Genomic DNA, 14153 nt, shown 5'->3' with positions numbered 1-14153 from the left:
GCCATTGAGCAATGTAGTTAATGCGTTTTCTATTCTATTGTAGGATGAACAAATCCACGAGATGTCACCAAAGTCCATTGGGTCGATGCTAGATTCCGAGCGAGCTTCCAGGAACCCGACGGCGATGTCAAAAGTCGTCAAGAAATTCGACACTTCCCAGTTTGAGGAAGCGATGGGCTTGCTCAATGACAAAATAGTGAGTACTACGAGTCCTGCTTAGCGGCCCATACAATTGATAAGCATATTTGTTCAGGGAGACTGTTTAAAGTTTAAACGAACCATTGGATGATCACTCCCGACTACGAATCGAATATTTGTGGAACAGTTTTCCCTGCTTTGTTCATGGTTGTGCAATCTGCATGGTTCATACAAGCAATTTGTTTTATTCAGTTGTCACTGTTCTGCTAAAAAAAAAGTCAATTTAATTTAATAAAAAAATGCAATTTAATAGATTTTTCAGAATTGAATTTTTTATTTCACTGCCGATCCCAAAGTTACTTGTTGATGACGTTTTTCGTACTATTTTTAAGACGTCATAAGGTTACAAGATGAAAATGATGATTATTATAAGAAAAAAAATGTACCAACTTTAATTATTATCATTGACGGAATGCGGGTCGGACAAGTCAAAAGCTTTACTTGTCTGGGACTCACAAAAGAAGAATCTGTGATGACCCTAAGGATTCAACAGTTATCATCCCAGCCGCACTCCTTGCACGGTAGAAATAAGTTGGCCAGCTTGGGGGAGAACCTAAAGCCTGGTCAATTAGTAGTGATTGGTTCTCCAGAGGATATAACCAACACAATGAAGGTACCGCCTGGGGAGGGTTCACGAAATCATCCCCCAAATCAGGATTGGAAAACTTGTTCAGGCGCGTCAGGGTGACAGTCTCAACGGTGGTTGAGTCTTCGGGCGAGGTGACAATAGATCTGGTCCCGAGAGACATATTCCCTGGTCTGTTGTTGGCAGGTTTCATGGAGACACCTGTACCTCCCTTGCCTTTTATTTAAAATGCACAAATATAGTAGCTAGTCAGTGTAGTCAGTACTGTTCAGTGTTCATTTAGTGCTCTTGATTTGCTTGCTGCAGAGTAACTGTGTGTATTGTGTATTATTGTATAGTTTTGGCAGGTTTGTTGTGTAGTTCTCGATTTTTTGTGTGTATGTTATATGAAGCAGATATTGGAGTAGTACAATGTGTATTGTGTATTGCATGTTAGGCATCGACCCTACTTCTTTAATTTTGTACTTATTATGTGCTATTATTAGGGGCCGCATTGTTCCGGAGATTCGATTGCCCTTCCTTGGGTTTGGAATTTGTGCCAACGTTGTTTTTCGTGATCTCGCGTTTGTTTCTTATGAGGTGGCTTGCCTGCTGACCCAGGCATTTTTACTGTATAATCGCTTCTGCTGCCTACCAAAGCCCATTGTGTTGAGATTATGTACCTTTTCGTGTTGGAAAAACAGATACTATTCGTTAACAAGCAAGAGAATGGCAGGACGCCTTACGAGACATTTGTGGTATTAGTTGGATTTATATCTGTATGTGGATTGTGGAGTCTTTGCTTAAAGCGTGTGAAAAAAATCAAGATGTTATCCTCAATCGCAGACTCAAGTAAATCAATAAATAAAGGATTAGAAGTTATGCGTGCGGCAGTAGAGCGAGCGAAGGAAGGATTGTAGAAAGGCATCAAGCCCCCACTCTATGCAGTATATGAACTAAAAACAAATAAAAAAAAAACGTGCAGGTTAGAACAAGTTTAAAGAATTGTCGGGCACACTTTGTGGCAGAATGCTTTTTCGTAAATTGAAAGGAAGGTTATACACGGCATGACTGTGTAAGTAGCGTAGTGTGTTATGGAGGTGAATGCTGGGCGATGAAGAAAATACTTTGCGAATGCAAATGACAGAAATGGAAATGGTTCGTATGATGTGTGGCGAAACACTTTTCAACAAAATTAAAGATGATGTAGTGAGAGAATGGACGGATATTGAGGAGTACTTGCGTGGGCATCGTCTGAGATGGGTTGGATATCTTGAACCAATGGATAAGAACAATTTGACAAAGCAAGTTTTAGATAAGATAATGATGGTAAAAATTAGAAAGGAAGACCAAAAAAATAGGAAAACACTTAAAAATTGAAGATGCCAACAATAAAAAGAAATGTAGGATCCACTGTAGACAACTGGTCGATCCTGATGTTTCGATATGAAGACCAGGCTTTTTTGAAGCACCATGGCACGAGAGAGGAAAAAAACAAACAAACAGATTTTGGACCAAATTAAAACGGACATATCCCTAGAAGCTGGAATAGTCAAACATAAACTTTCATATTTTTGTCACATCGTGAGAAGCACATCACTGGAAAAAGACATCAAGCTTGGTATAGTCAGCAGAGGAAAAGGAAAGGGTCGTCTTAAAACGAGATGGCTTGATACAGTGATGAAAGCGGGATGGATATGGAAGAGTTGAAGGAGGTTGCGAGGAATCGAGAGTTGTAGAGAGAAGATATACACTACAGAGTGACTGAGAGCCCAAATCGACGACGCATGATGATGATGATGAAACAAGAAATTGTTGACCAAAATTATCTTAAAGCACTGACAAAAAGTTTAGTACTTTACAGATAAATCACTTATTTATTTCACAGCCAAGTATGCTGGAAAACGGAAAACATGTGGTTATTTGTGCAAACACTATTTTCCTCCAAGTACTATGCGCATTGCAGACCTCACTCTCTGACTAGAAAGTAGTTTCCAGCATGTGACGTCTTTTAAATCTTCTTCGCTTTTTCAAATCTGCTTGGCAGACTACACTAGAAGACCAACAAAACGGCTACTATTGTAGTTTCGTCATCCAATACATGCAGAACTTCCACTTTTTTAAGTGGATTGAAGTTAGTACAATTGTTGATGATGTGGTATGTGGTCTGTTTCTTAGCACCACATTTGTTAGTTTAGCCAGCGCTGGAAGGTTCGGCTTTCAGGGTGTGCGCTTGAGCAACCCATTCGGAGGATTGCTCTCCTTTCAGCAGTCGCTAGTGGATAAAATAATCCACAGATAAAAACATTTTGACGATGGGAAACTTTACTGTGACAATGTCGGTGACTACGCTGTGCCATACAGTGTCACTGGCAGTCTTGCGTTGAAATAAATAATTAATAGTTAAATTGACCAAATAAATACTAACTTTACCCTCTTCAGAAATAATATTTCGGTTAACTTCTTATTTGCTTGTACAATACTGTGTTATTCTACAATAATTTGATGAAAATATGTTAACATGGTATTAACCTGAAGGCTACTACGCTGTTTGTTAAAAAAAATTAATTATTGAAATCCTTCGTGGTTATGAAAAAACAATGTTTAACCCCATTCGGACTGACGGGTGGACGGGTTCCGTCCATACCTAACACTTTCATCGATTACATAAAAGCTACTCGCTCAAATTAACTGAAGTTTTATGACTTTTCCTAAAAATTATTCATCTTTGGTTTGCTAATAAAATTACATTTTTTGTAGTATAGTTTTTCAGTTATCAGCAGTTTTTGACACCCTACTCCCACAGTTGTCTGCAAAACTAGTAAAACATTAATCAGTGTGAAATTTAATAGCGATTAAAAAGAATTAGTTCCATCGCTGGAGTTTGCGTCAGCAGTTATCGGAAGTAAGTAGGTCATGTCAAGAAAGTATGACCAGACCGTGCGTGCCTTTAGCCAAGAGATTAACGATTTCAAGGACATTATGGCGGAGACATCAGACAAATTAAAAAAAATAGACTACTCTTAGCAAAGAAGCAATAGCAAAAAACTGGTGGAGTATGTGTGTCCACTTGAAATTTTAACCAGTTTGTCAATATATTTTCTCTAACTTTGCGAAAAAAATAATCTCGTAACGTTTTTATATCGAAAGTTATTAGAAAATGGATGGAGTAAGTCCACACGTCAGGTCATTAGCTGCCAAAGATAGCTTAGTCCGAATCGGGTTAAACCCCATTTTCAGCCAAAACTTTAAAATCCAATTGTGGAAATCTAGCATTTATTCAATAATTATGGTCAAATGCAAATCATCCCAGACAACCAATTTATCTGGCCCAGATCTTTACCAGATCGAGTACGGATCTAACCAGATCCGGACCAGATAAAATGGCTGTCTGGCATACGTCAACAGAAGTATATTCATAGACAAAGAAGACCCAACAACCAGACGGCATTTAACATAATAACATGAAAAAAATTACAAACGTGTTCGGCCATACTCATGCCAGCCCTTTTCAAATAACCAACAGACTGATGTTCTTCATAAGCTGAAATTACAGAGACTGATTTACATACACAAAATCGAAAAACGAAACGTATTAGAATGAAATGGCGAAGCAAAGGAGAGGCAAAATCACATGACGCTAAGGAAGAAACACAAATCAATGCCGCAAAAAATTATGTGAAGACATTTAGCAGATAGGAGGCGCCTGTGGAAAATAGCTGCCGATTTGAGGCTTATAAACCACTTGCTTATAAACCGCTTATTGAACAGCTTATAAACATTATTTGAACTTTCCCTGGAGTCTTTTAGAATTATACGTAAATGCTTCACCGAATTTGATAATAAATCGATGAGGCTTTGCTCATAAAATCTTGCAATCCTCGCCTCAACAGGCAACTGTTTGCCGCACATACCTCCTATCTGCTAAATGTCTTCACGTAATTTTTTGCATTGATTTGTGTTTCTTCCTAGGCAATTAACACTTTGATCCCCAAAGGGCGGCCTGATCTGGCCCCCCTTCACATTTCCTTTAATTACTTGAAGCACAGTAATGTCATGCACTTGGTTTTTCTTGACTGTTCCCAAAATTGCAGGGCAGATCTGATGATGTAAAGTTTGATAGCAAAAGTTGTGTAGTTTGTTTGTAAATTCAAGATTTTGGTGAATTTTTGCTGTTTTTTGCCAACGTTTGGCAAAGCATGAAATCGATTTTTTTCGCTTACAAGCGATAAGCTCATAATTGCTCCGTGCATCAACATGCGCATTGCGCAAGGAGACAGACTATCGCGGAGTTTTCCATTATTTTGTTTGACTTAAATTTGTCCAGAGCTGATGGCTAGAGCAATCCAGTCAGAAAATCACTTCTTTTTTATATTGATTCAACGTTTCAAGACGTGAAACTAATATAATACAGAAAAGATTTTCTTTTTGTGTGGACAATAGAACATGTTGTTTCTTTTTCACAGCATTGCATTGAAAAATCGCACAATGCCCAAACATTTCTTGTGCTATAATATACCAGCCAGTGAGCACGCAGTTGTTCATATAAAAGAATGCGTTCTATCTTTTCTTTTTAGCGACTCGAGAAATAGTTATCCACCACCAAATGAGTACATACAAATTATTGCACAGTAGAAGTTCGAACCAACAAATATCCATTGCCGTATACAATACGTTACTGTACGAAAGAAATGTAAAATGAATATAAATCAAAATTCTATGAAATGAGCAAAATTTGGCGTAAATGTGCCTGATTAGATTTGAAGGCATTATGTTGCTATAAAAAACTTCCACAAACGTGTTCTTTATTCATGTATTGGTAGATCTATTACGCAAATTGTTGTCTTTGATAAAGTTTTTTTGTGCTGTTGTTACAGAAGGCCTTGTGTCATATCATTTTATTCGAAATTACATTCTCATATCAGCAGCGTTTGCAAAACATAAAGTGTAGTCTTCTTTCAAACAAAGAAATGGGTGAAGACCAACTTTCAGGTGTTCATGCTTTCGTAAAAAACATTTAGAACATGAGAAAATTCATCGTGGAACTGCAATCAGTGTAGCCTAATTAGCCGCATTTTTGTTCGTGTAGATCAGTTTGTTGGTTACTTGAAAAGGGCTAAAATAAGTATGGCCGAAAACGTTTGTAATTTTTAGTTTATTTTCATGTTATTATGTTAAATGCCGTCTGGTTGTTAGGTTTTATTTGTCTATGGTTAAAAAAAATCACCTCTGTATCAAAATTGTAACGTAAATAAGTATAATATAATTGCTGTAAGTAAGTATTGTATTGAAAATAAGTATATTATAATACAATTATTATAAATAAGTATAAAATCGCAATCGAAAATATGCAAAAAAGGATCAAAATAACGTAAAATTTGTCATTATGATATGCTCAGCGTGAATAATTTTGCAAAGTGAATCCCAAATTTTGAAACCGTGCCTTAAAAAATAACAGAGATATCACTCCTAAAGCATAAGAAGAATCGACAGCCCCCCCCCAAACTGAGCAAGAGCATTATAACCTTCTACTGCTTAGGCTAGAGTACGAATTATTACATTCTTATAATATTGTTTCAAACGATATAGAACAAAATCAATGTGAACTCACTCTAGAAAACAATACTTCTTCAAAAGGTGCAAATTATTCATCATCAGCTTCCTTTCTCTTGTCGAGGGTCGGAGACAATGAAGCGCCAAGTTTCTCTGTTGTGAGATTTTTCTATTGCAGTTTATAATCAAGTCCCGACCAGTCTTTAATATCATTTGACTAAATTCTTGGTCGTCTGCCCTATTTCGTTTGCCATTCTTTTTTCCATCTAGTAGTTGTCTTGGAATAAAATTATTGCAAATTATATGGACAAAATATTTCAAATTTCTTGTTTTTATTGTTTGTAGAATATCCATGTTGGTTTACAATATGCTTAATATTTGTCTGTGATTTTATTCTTCCATGAAATTTTAAGCATTCTTCTCAAGTACTTTTAGCCTCAAGTACTTTATTACGTGATTGAAACATAGTGTCATATTTCTCAGTGAGTATAGGTAAGTTTGTTTTGTTGTTGTAGAAAACCAACAGGTTTGGTTCTTCTCCATGGAAGCCTCCGATCCAAACACAACAAGCAATGTCTAAAAATTACCTGAAGAGGCTAACTACTGATGACACAGTCTCCGACACTGAGGCAGCCGATAAGTTCATTGATAACATTTGCTCAATGGTTGCTGGGTTGCCTGCCAACATGATCAGGCAGATACCGCAAGTTGAGAGCAAGAAGAAGGATATGTGAGTGGTTACTTGTGTTTCAATATATAGATTATTCAAACGATTAAAATTAATGCTGGATCAGTTGAAACGCAAGTTCAATATCTATTGTTCCCATCTGTGTAAAATTATTTTACGTTATGTTTATTTCTTGCCTAGCCAATAGTTTGATTGTTCTTTTCTATTTGAGTGTCACTCATCTTTTTGTACAAATTGGTGGTGTTGTTGTTAGCGAATGTGCAGAGCGAAACTCACTGCTCACTAATGCGCAGTTAACCCTGTGCTGAGAGGTGTGAGAAATACCAGATTTTTACTACTTTTTCACTATTGAGTAGTTGTTGCTTTACAGGCTTGATTGCATGAGCGAGTCGTACATGGATCTTTCACCAGTCCAAAAGAAACAAGTTACGAAATGGGCTGTTGGTGGTACACGAAAGAAAGACCACGATGCCGGGAACATAGGTATCCAACTCGATGATATTATATATCTCGGAGAGTTTTTGTTGGATATGCCTCTGTTTGAGGTTCGCAAAGCTCTATCCGCTCCAAATGCGGTAAGTAATTAGGTTGTGTGTGTATTTCTGTCTTACTTCATATCATGACTTCTAATCATGAGCCTTATATTAAAGCTGTAGCCTAATTGCCACGATCTCGTAGATCTTTTTTGCTGAGTCCCAATAACTTGAAATTATTCGCAGACTATGTTTAGAGCCTTGTTATTATTGTGAGGTTTCGCGGAGATTTAAATAAATTCATTATTACATATTACCGATTTTTTTCTCTTTTGTCAACAATTGTTGGATTGTTATACTTATTATTCTTCCAATAAGTTAAACGTAATACTTTTTGAATTTCTAAAACTCAGTGGATTATTATTTTTGGGCGTAAAATTTAAATTATCTTTCTTTATGGCTGCAGGCTAGGGTTTAAAACGGGGATTCTATTAAAACAGTAATTTTATCTATACCTAAACAAAATACTGAAGGATAGATATAGATAAAATTACTGTGTGTTATTCCTGAAGAGGACATCGTGTGATATCAAAAACGTTCGGTCTTTGTTAGGTGTGTTTCTGTAAATGTTGTAATAAACTTAAATATATTAAATCTAATTAATTTACTCTGCTTCGTATGCCTATGGTTCAAAAAATAAGCTAAAGTGTCGCTAGGAACTTTTAAACTTTTTGGAAGAATCATTATTTTGCATTATTGATAACTCAAAACATGTTCGAAAACAACTATTCCACAATTAATCAAAAACCTTTTTTTAAATCTACATATCAAACCAGTGGCGTACGCAGGCGGCATGCCTCTCCCCGTTAAAAAGTGTTGATTTTGTTAGCGTTGTTGTGATTGTGTAGTGCAAACATGTTATTGTTTAAGAGTGGTCTTGAGTAGTAGGGCCGTATTAATCTTCCCTCATACCCCACAGCTGTTTAGGGGTCCACGGCTCCACGCATTTCAGTTTGTTTAATGTTTTTTGGCTATTTGAAATGAAAATATATTGTAAATATTGCTGCAGAAGCTCGATATTAAATAGCTTAAATCACGTAAGGCCCAATTTACCGCTTCTAAATCCCAAGTTAGTGGCTCATATCTCTGTTTAGGGGACCACCAACTTTTATATTTAGTTGGCATAGCGTTTTTCGGCAATTTCAAATAGAAAATGTGATAATACTGTTACAAAAGCTCGACATTTTATAGCTTAGGCTGCATCCATCGGTTTTGTATTGCTGTTCATCATTTGGAATAACTATTTCAAATCAGCAAAACCAGTAAATCTATGCTATTTTGTTGGAGATTACAGAAGAAATTATACTACGCTTTCTTGGAAAAAAATGTGTTGCAACGGATGATATCATAAGACTTGTCATAATTAATTGCTCGAGAAACGACGAAGATGTTCAATAATGACATCCTGAAACGTTGGTATGGATTAGCGTATACTTTTCCATTTATGATTTTTAATTATAAAACACCAAAGGAAACTCCAGGTTGCCAATTTTTTTTAAACTGCCTTGTTAAAGTGGACTGTTTTACATTTAGCCAAACGTCCTTTTTTCAAGACAAACAATGCGTCATTCTTTTCCCTAGCTTTTAGTGTTTGTGAAATGTGAAACAACAAACTGGTATAAAGAAACACACGATCGACTAGATTGGCAAGAAAAGGGGAAGGTCTTCGCTCAGCAGTGGGCTACCACATGCTGAAAATGATGATGATAAAGATCTTTTAGTTATACTCCACACAGCCTTTCGCATTGTTATGTAATCAAAGATGGAATCCCCACAGATTGTATAGTCAGTCTGATGATTTTGATCCAATTCCACAACCTATGGTTTCAAAACAAATTCGAATTTGATAAAATCCTGCGTACGCCACTGTATCAAACATTCGTAATGTTTGCAAATGTAATTTCTTTTAGATATAAAACATATTATCTGAAAGAACACGACTTCAACACTTAAAACATAAAATTTCATATTCCTAAGGTGTATTGCCAGTTTTCTTACCTTTTTTTGTCGTTAATGCTTAGTACTATATTTTCTGAACCTGTCAGTTTTATTCAATTTACGTTTTGTACCTACATTCACAATCTCATTTCAAAATAATATCTCCAAATTTGCTTTAAATCAACTTTGTGCAATTTTAAATTTCATGCTAGTTTTAAATGCAAGCTTTGGGCGACTACTTCTTTCAAAATGTAAAAAAATTCTAAATTTTTTGAAATTTCTGTGACTCCTTCACTTTTCAGATACCTACCATAGCGTGGTTGGTCATCTTCTTCTATGAATTCCTGACACAAATGCCTAATTTCTCAAATCCCTAATCTCTCAAATCCTTAATCTCCCAAGTCCCTTATCTTCCAAATCTCTAATCTCTCTTATCCCAAATTTATCAAATCCTTAATTTTCTAAATCCACAATCTTCCAAATCTCTAATCTTCCAAATCCCTAATCTCTTGAAATCCAAGTCTTTCAAATCCCGAAATTTCTAAATCCCCAACCTTCCAAATCCCAAATTTTCCAAGAGCGAACCCAGTTTTCTAAAATACCAATCCCGAAGACCTTTTTGTTTGACACACTGTGGTTTCAAATCAACTGTCATTTGCTCAACTGTGTGTTCATGCTTTAACATAGGTTTCACCACACAATCGGCCTTGGTAAGCATGTTCAAAACCCTTTTCAAGCGCTTGGTCTCACATTTGATGCGTGAATTAATGTTCAAGTTGTTAACATGCATGTCAATAAGTAGACGAGTCAATATACGGAAAAAAGGCACCTAACCCCAAAAAAATTTATACAAAAGGTTTTTCAACGGATTCTGTTACCAATGGGCATACTAAATAACATACTAAAAGTCTACCAAAATCGGACCCCCAGAAAGGGGTCATTTTCAAGGAAATATAGGACTGCATATTTCTAAATAATTTTGCGTATTGGGTAGATGGTGGTATTCAAGTTGTTATTGTTCTTGTGTTTGTGACATCATAATCACATGAATGCGTGCATAGTCGCATTACAATGCAAACAAAGTTATCGTTGTAGAAACGATTCATGCGATCCCTTTCTTATTTTGAATGTTCTTGTTTTGCGTTCATGCTTCAGTGAACTCCAACCGCATGAGTTTTGAATCTTCGTGTTTCATTTATCGAAAAGTTTCTTTTGCGTTTTGACTAGAGCGGTGGACGGGCATATTTTTTCAATAATTTCTTTCTGATGATGGTTGGCTTGTGTGCGTAGATTACAAGTAAGTGTTTTTGCGTACTTGAATAAACATTGATCACCTTGAGTCAGATGTGATGAATTGAGACCTAAACGGTAGCCGTTCCTGTCGAGCAAAATAAGGCACAGCTGTTGGATGCAGGGTCCGTTATTGACCTTACAAAAATCGGTTGTTACAATCGTTGTTAAAGTCAAAAAGATTTATTCAGGCAAAGTCACCCAGGGCTGCCAGAGCTTGTTTTTTAATGCACTTCTGTGGTTTTATTTTTGAGTCTGGGGTTTTTGGACCATAATTTATAGGCTTTCATTTTGCTATTTTTAGGATATTTAAAGTGCTAAAACGCTAATAGTGTTAAGAAAGTTAGTTATGAAAAAAAAGCAACATTTTTTCGCGCCATTGACGCGATATTTGCTGCATAGTTTTATTTTGACCCTCCTGGAGCAACATGCTAGTTGCAAGAGTTTTGCCAGGCGTGCTATTTTCCCGCCAACTTTGGCTAGTTTGGCGTTTTTTGTACACAATCAAGCGGTATTTTCGGTTGTCGTTCCGTAGTGGGCGTTGTCACTGGTGTTGTAGCCGATGATAGTGTGAACGTGCACGAATATGAGACGGACAAAAAATGACAGGACAACCTGCATTCGCATACTCATTCAGTAGAAAGGATAAAGCCAGGACCCTTGGGCAAAAGTCTGCCATCAAGGTCGCTCTTGATCGAACCATTGATACTGCACTTCTTTTTCAACGCTTCATGGTGGTCTTCCAAGTTAGACATCTATCACTGGAGGAAGTTATGTGTTACGAGCTTAGTCCTTTCCCTCCTGCTCTCTTTGAATCGAGACATGTATTCCGAAAAGCTGATAAGCCACAGTTAGCACACGCGATCTGTGATCACGCAAGTAATGCAATCCTACATTCTGTGCCAAAAACGGAGTGCCACGTACTTGATGGCGGTTCACTCCTTCACCGCATACCATGGCAGCGTGGACAAAACTATGGTGAAATAGCACGGTCATATGTTGGTTTCACCAGCCGGCAATATGGATCCGGTACGACCATTGTGTTTGACGGCTATGAAGAAGGGCCGACCATTAAAGACAACATGCATCAAAGAAGAGGACGTAATCTTCATCCCGTTGTCAACTTTACAGCGGAGACTATGTTCACAGGCAAAAAGGAGGAGTTCCTTTCACAAGATGCCAATAAACAAAATTTGATTTGGATGATAAGTGATAAACTTCGGGAAAAAATTGCACCGTGGTAAATGCATCTGGGGATGCTGATGTAGAAATTGTAAAGGCCGCAGTGGAGACATCTCTTCTCCAGACAACAACGATGATTGGAGAAGATACCGATCTCCTTGTGTTAATTGTTTACTATGCACAAGAAGATAGTAAGGGCCTTTATTTCAGGCCAGACAAGTCCAAAGCTGATGGCAGTACCAAAGTATACAACATCAACCGTTTGAAAAAAATCTTTGGACACGACATGTGTTTTGAGTTGATATTTATCCATGCCATGACTGGTTGTGACACTACGTCTCGGATATTCGGTGTTGGCAAGAAGCCTGCTTTTCGAAAACTTGTGCATGGAGATCCTGTTCTTCGGTCTTGTGCTAAAGCATTCACTGCCCGAAACCAGACCACAGAGATAATCGATGACCTTGGGTGCCAAGTAATGGCTGTCTTCTTTGATGGCCAGAGCACAGATTCCCTTGCGACAATGCGATATAACACCTTCAGCAAGAAAGTTGTCTCTGCTTCATCATTTGTAACGCCCGAGAGTCTGCTACCAACTGAATCTGCTACCCAATTTCACTGTCGTGGAGTTTACTACCAGATAATGGTCTGGATGGGAAAAGCAGAGAGTATGGATGTCATGAATTGGGGGTAGAACCTGCAAAAGAATCGGCTCATTCTACTTATGTCAAAAATGATGCAATAAGATAACAAACGGGCTGATCACCCTGGTTTACGATTTACATTTGTAGCTTACTGTTGGAATTCCAATGATTTTCTGAATGTGTCTGTGTCCAGACTTTAATGGTACGCCATTTTTTAGAACAGATTAATCCCCTGTATTCATCTACTGTAGGAGGCCAAGTATGAGCCTCCTGTTGGTTGCAGTTTTTTTTAAATGCCTGTATTGATAGTACCTGTTATGCCGCATGTAATGTGCTGTTATGATAATTCCATCTTATTAGGGGAGTTTGGGGATACTACGGACGGATTTTCGAGTGTTTTGTTTTCGAAAAAATGTTTTAAAGTGTACTGGAAACCGTTTTGCACCAATACATAAGGAATTTATTCAGATGAAAAGTGAGGAGTGGTCTCTGAAAATTTTACCACTATTCGGCTTATCAAGCTGCCAAAAGTATAGAAACTGAAATGTTGGAAAACCACTTTTCTCAAGCTCGTGTTATATAAGTCAAGATGAGTTTGTTTGCAGTTTATCTCAAGCCTCAAGTGAATTTGCCAATATCGTGCTCTGCTCTGTCTGATGTTGGCCTATCGCTGCGTCCGAAACGTCCCCGGGCTCCCCCAGGCCGTATATTATATACAAATTATACGTATCTCAGTAGATAATCAGCCTATCGTAATTTAACCTATTTAATTCGATTCATTGACCCCGAAAACCTAGGGATAGACACCTAAACCGCCTTTCTAGCTTGAATAGCAATTGAGATATAGGCAATGTAACATCCCGGCGGCCATCTTGGACGCCATCTTGAAAATGACCCCTTTCTGGAGGTCCGATTTTGGTAGACTTTTAGTATGTTATTTAGTAGGCCCATAGGTAACAGAATCCGTTGAAAAACCTTTTGTATCAATTTTTTTGGGGTTCAACCTTATATTGACTCGTCTAAAGAGAAAACTCATCATCATTATGTTCCTTCCTCGTATTGAGGGTTGGATACAATGCTCCATTGTTCTCGATCATGAGGTTTTTGTATCACAATTTCATAACTTAATTTTGTCTATTTAGAGATCTTTGTTATCCAAATCATTCTTGTAGGGACAGTGGAATACCGGGACGACTCACTTTACTGATTTTTCTTGCAAAATGGACAGCTGGAGGGTCACTAAGAAGTTCAAAAATTGGCAGAACTGCACAACGTTTTCTTGGTTTTAGATAAATTCATTCTCATCAAATGAATTGCTATATTTGGTTAAAATTTTGGGTGCTAGAACATCTGCAGAACCTTATTGCAGCAGTGTGAGGCTACCTACTGTTAGGCTACCGGTTTTGCGTGAAGTCTACCCCTGCATTATCATGACTTGAGTACTATTAAATAAACTGGATATCACATATTTGTTACATTTATTTTGGCTATACACACTTTATACACACGTGGGCACTGGGTAGTGGGTAGGTCATATAAACTGCACCTGAGTATGCGACATATGG

The 14153-nt window shown here is 37.4% G+C and overlaps 1 protein-coding gene across 1 annotated transcript in view; it reads left to right on the top strand.

Moving 5' to 3' along the window:
• Positions 1-14153, top strand: part of LOC145786816 (uncharacterized) — a 296407-nt gene that overhangs the window by 175825 nt on the left and 106429 nt on the right. Inside the window, exons 47-49 of the mRNA XM_082598556.1 lie at positions 44-196; positions 6832-7046; positions 7375-7579. Coding sequence (XP_082454682.1) covers positions 44-196; positions 6832-7046; positions 7375-7579 — 573 coding nt within the window. The remainder of the gene's footprint in view (positions 1-43; positions 197-6831; positions 7047-7374; positions 7580-14153) is intronic.

The sequence above is a fragment of the Aplidium turbinatum genome, chromosome 17 (genome assembly GCF_918807975.1).
Source record: "Aplidium turbinatum chromosome 17, kaAplTurb1.1, whole genome shotgun sequence".
In the NCBI taxonomy this organism is placed as follows: domain Eukaryota; kingdom Metazoa; phylum Chordata; class Ascidiacea; order Aplousobranchia; family Polyclinidae; genus Aplidium; species Aplidium turbinatum.
This window is presented reverse-complemented; position numbering and strand designations above follow the sequence as displayed.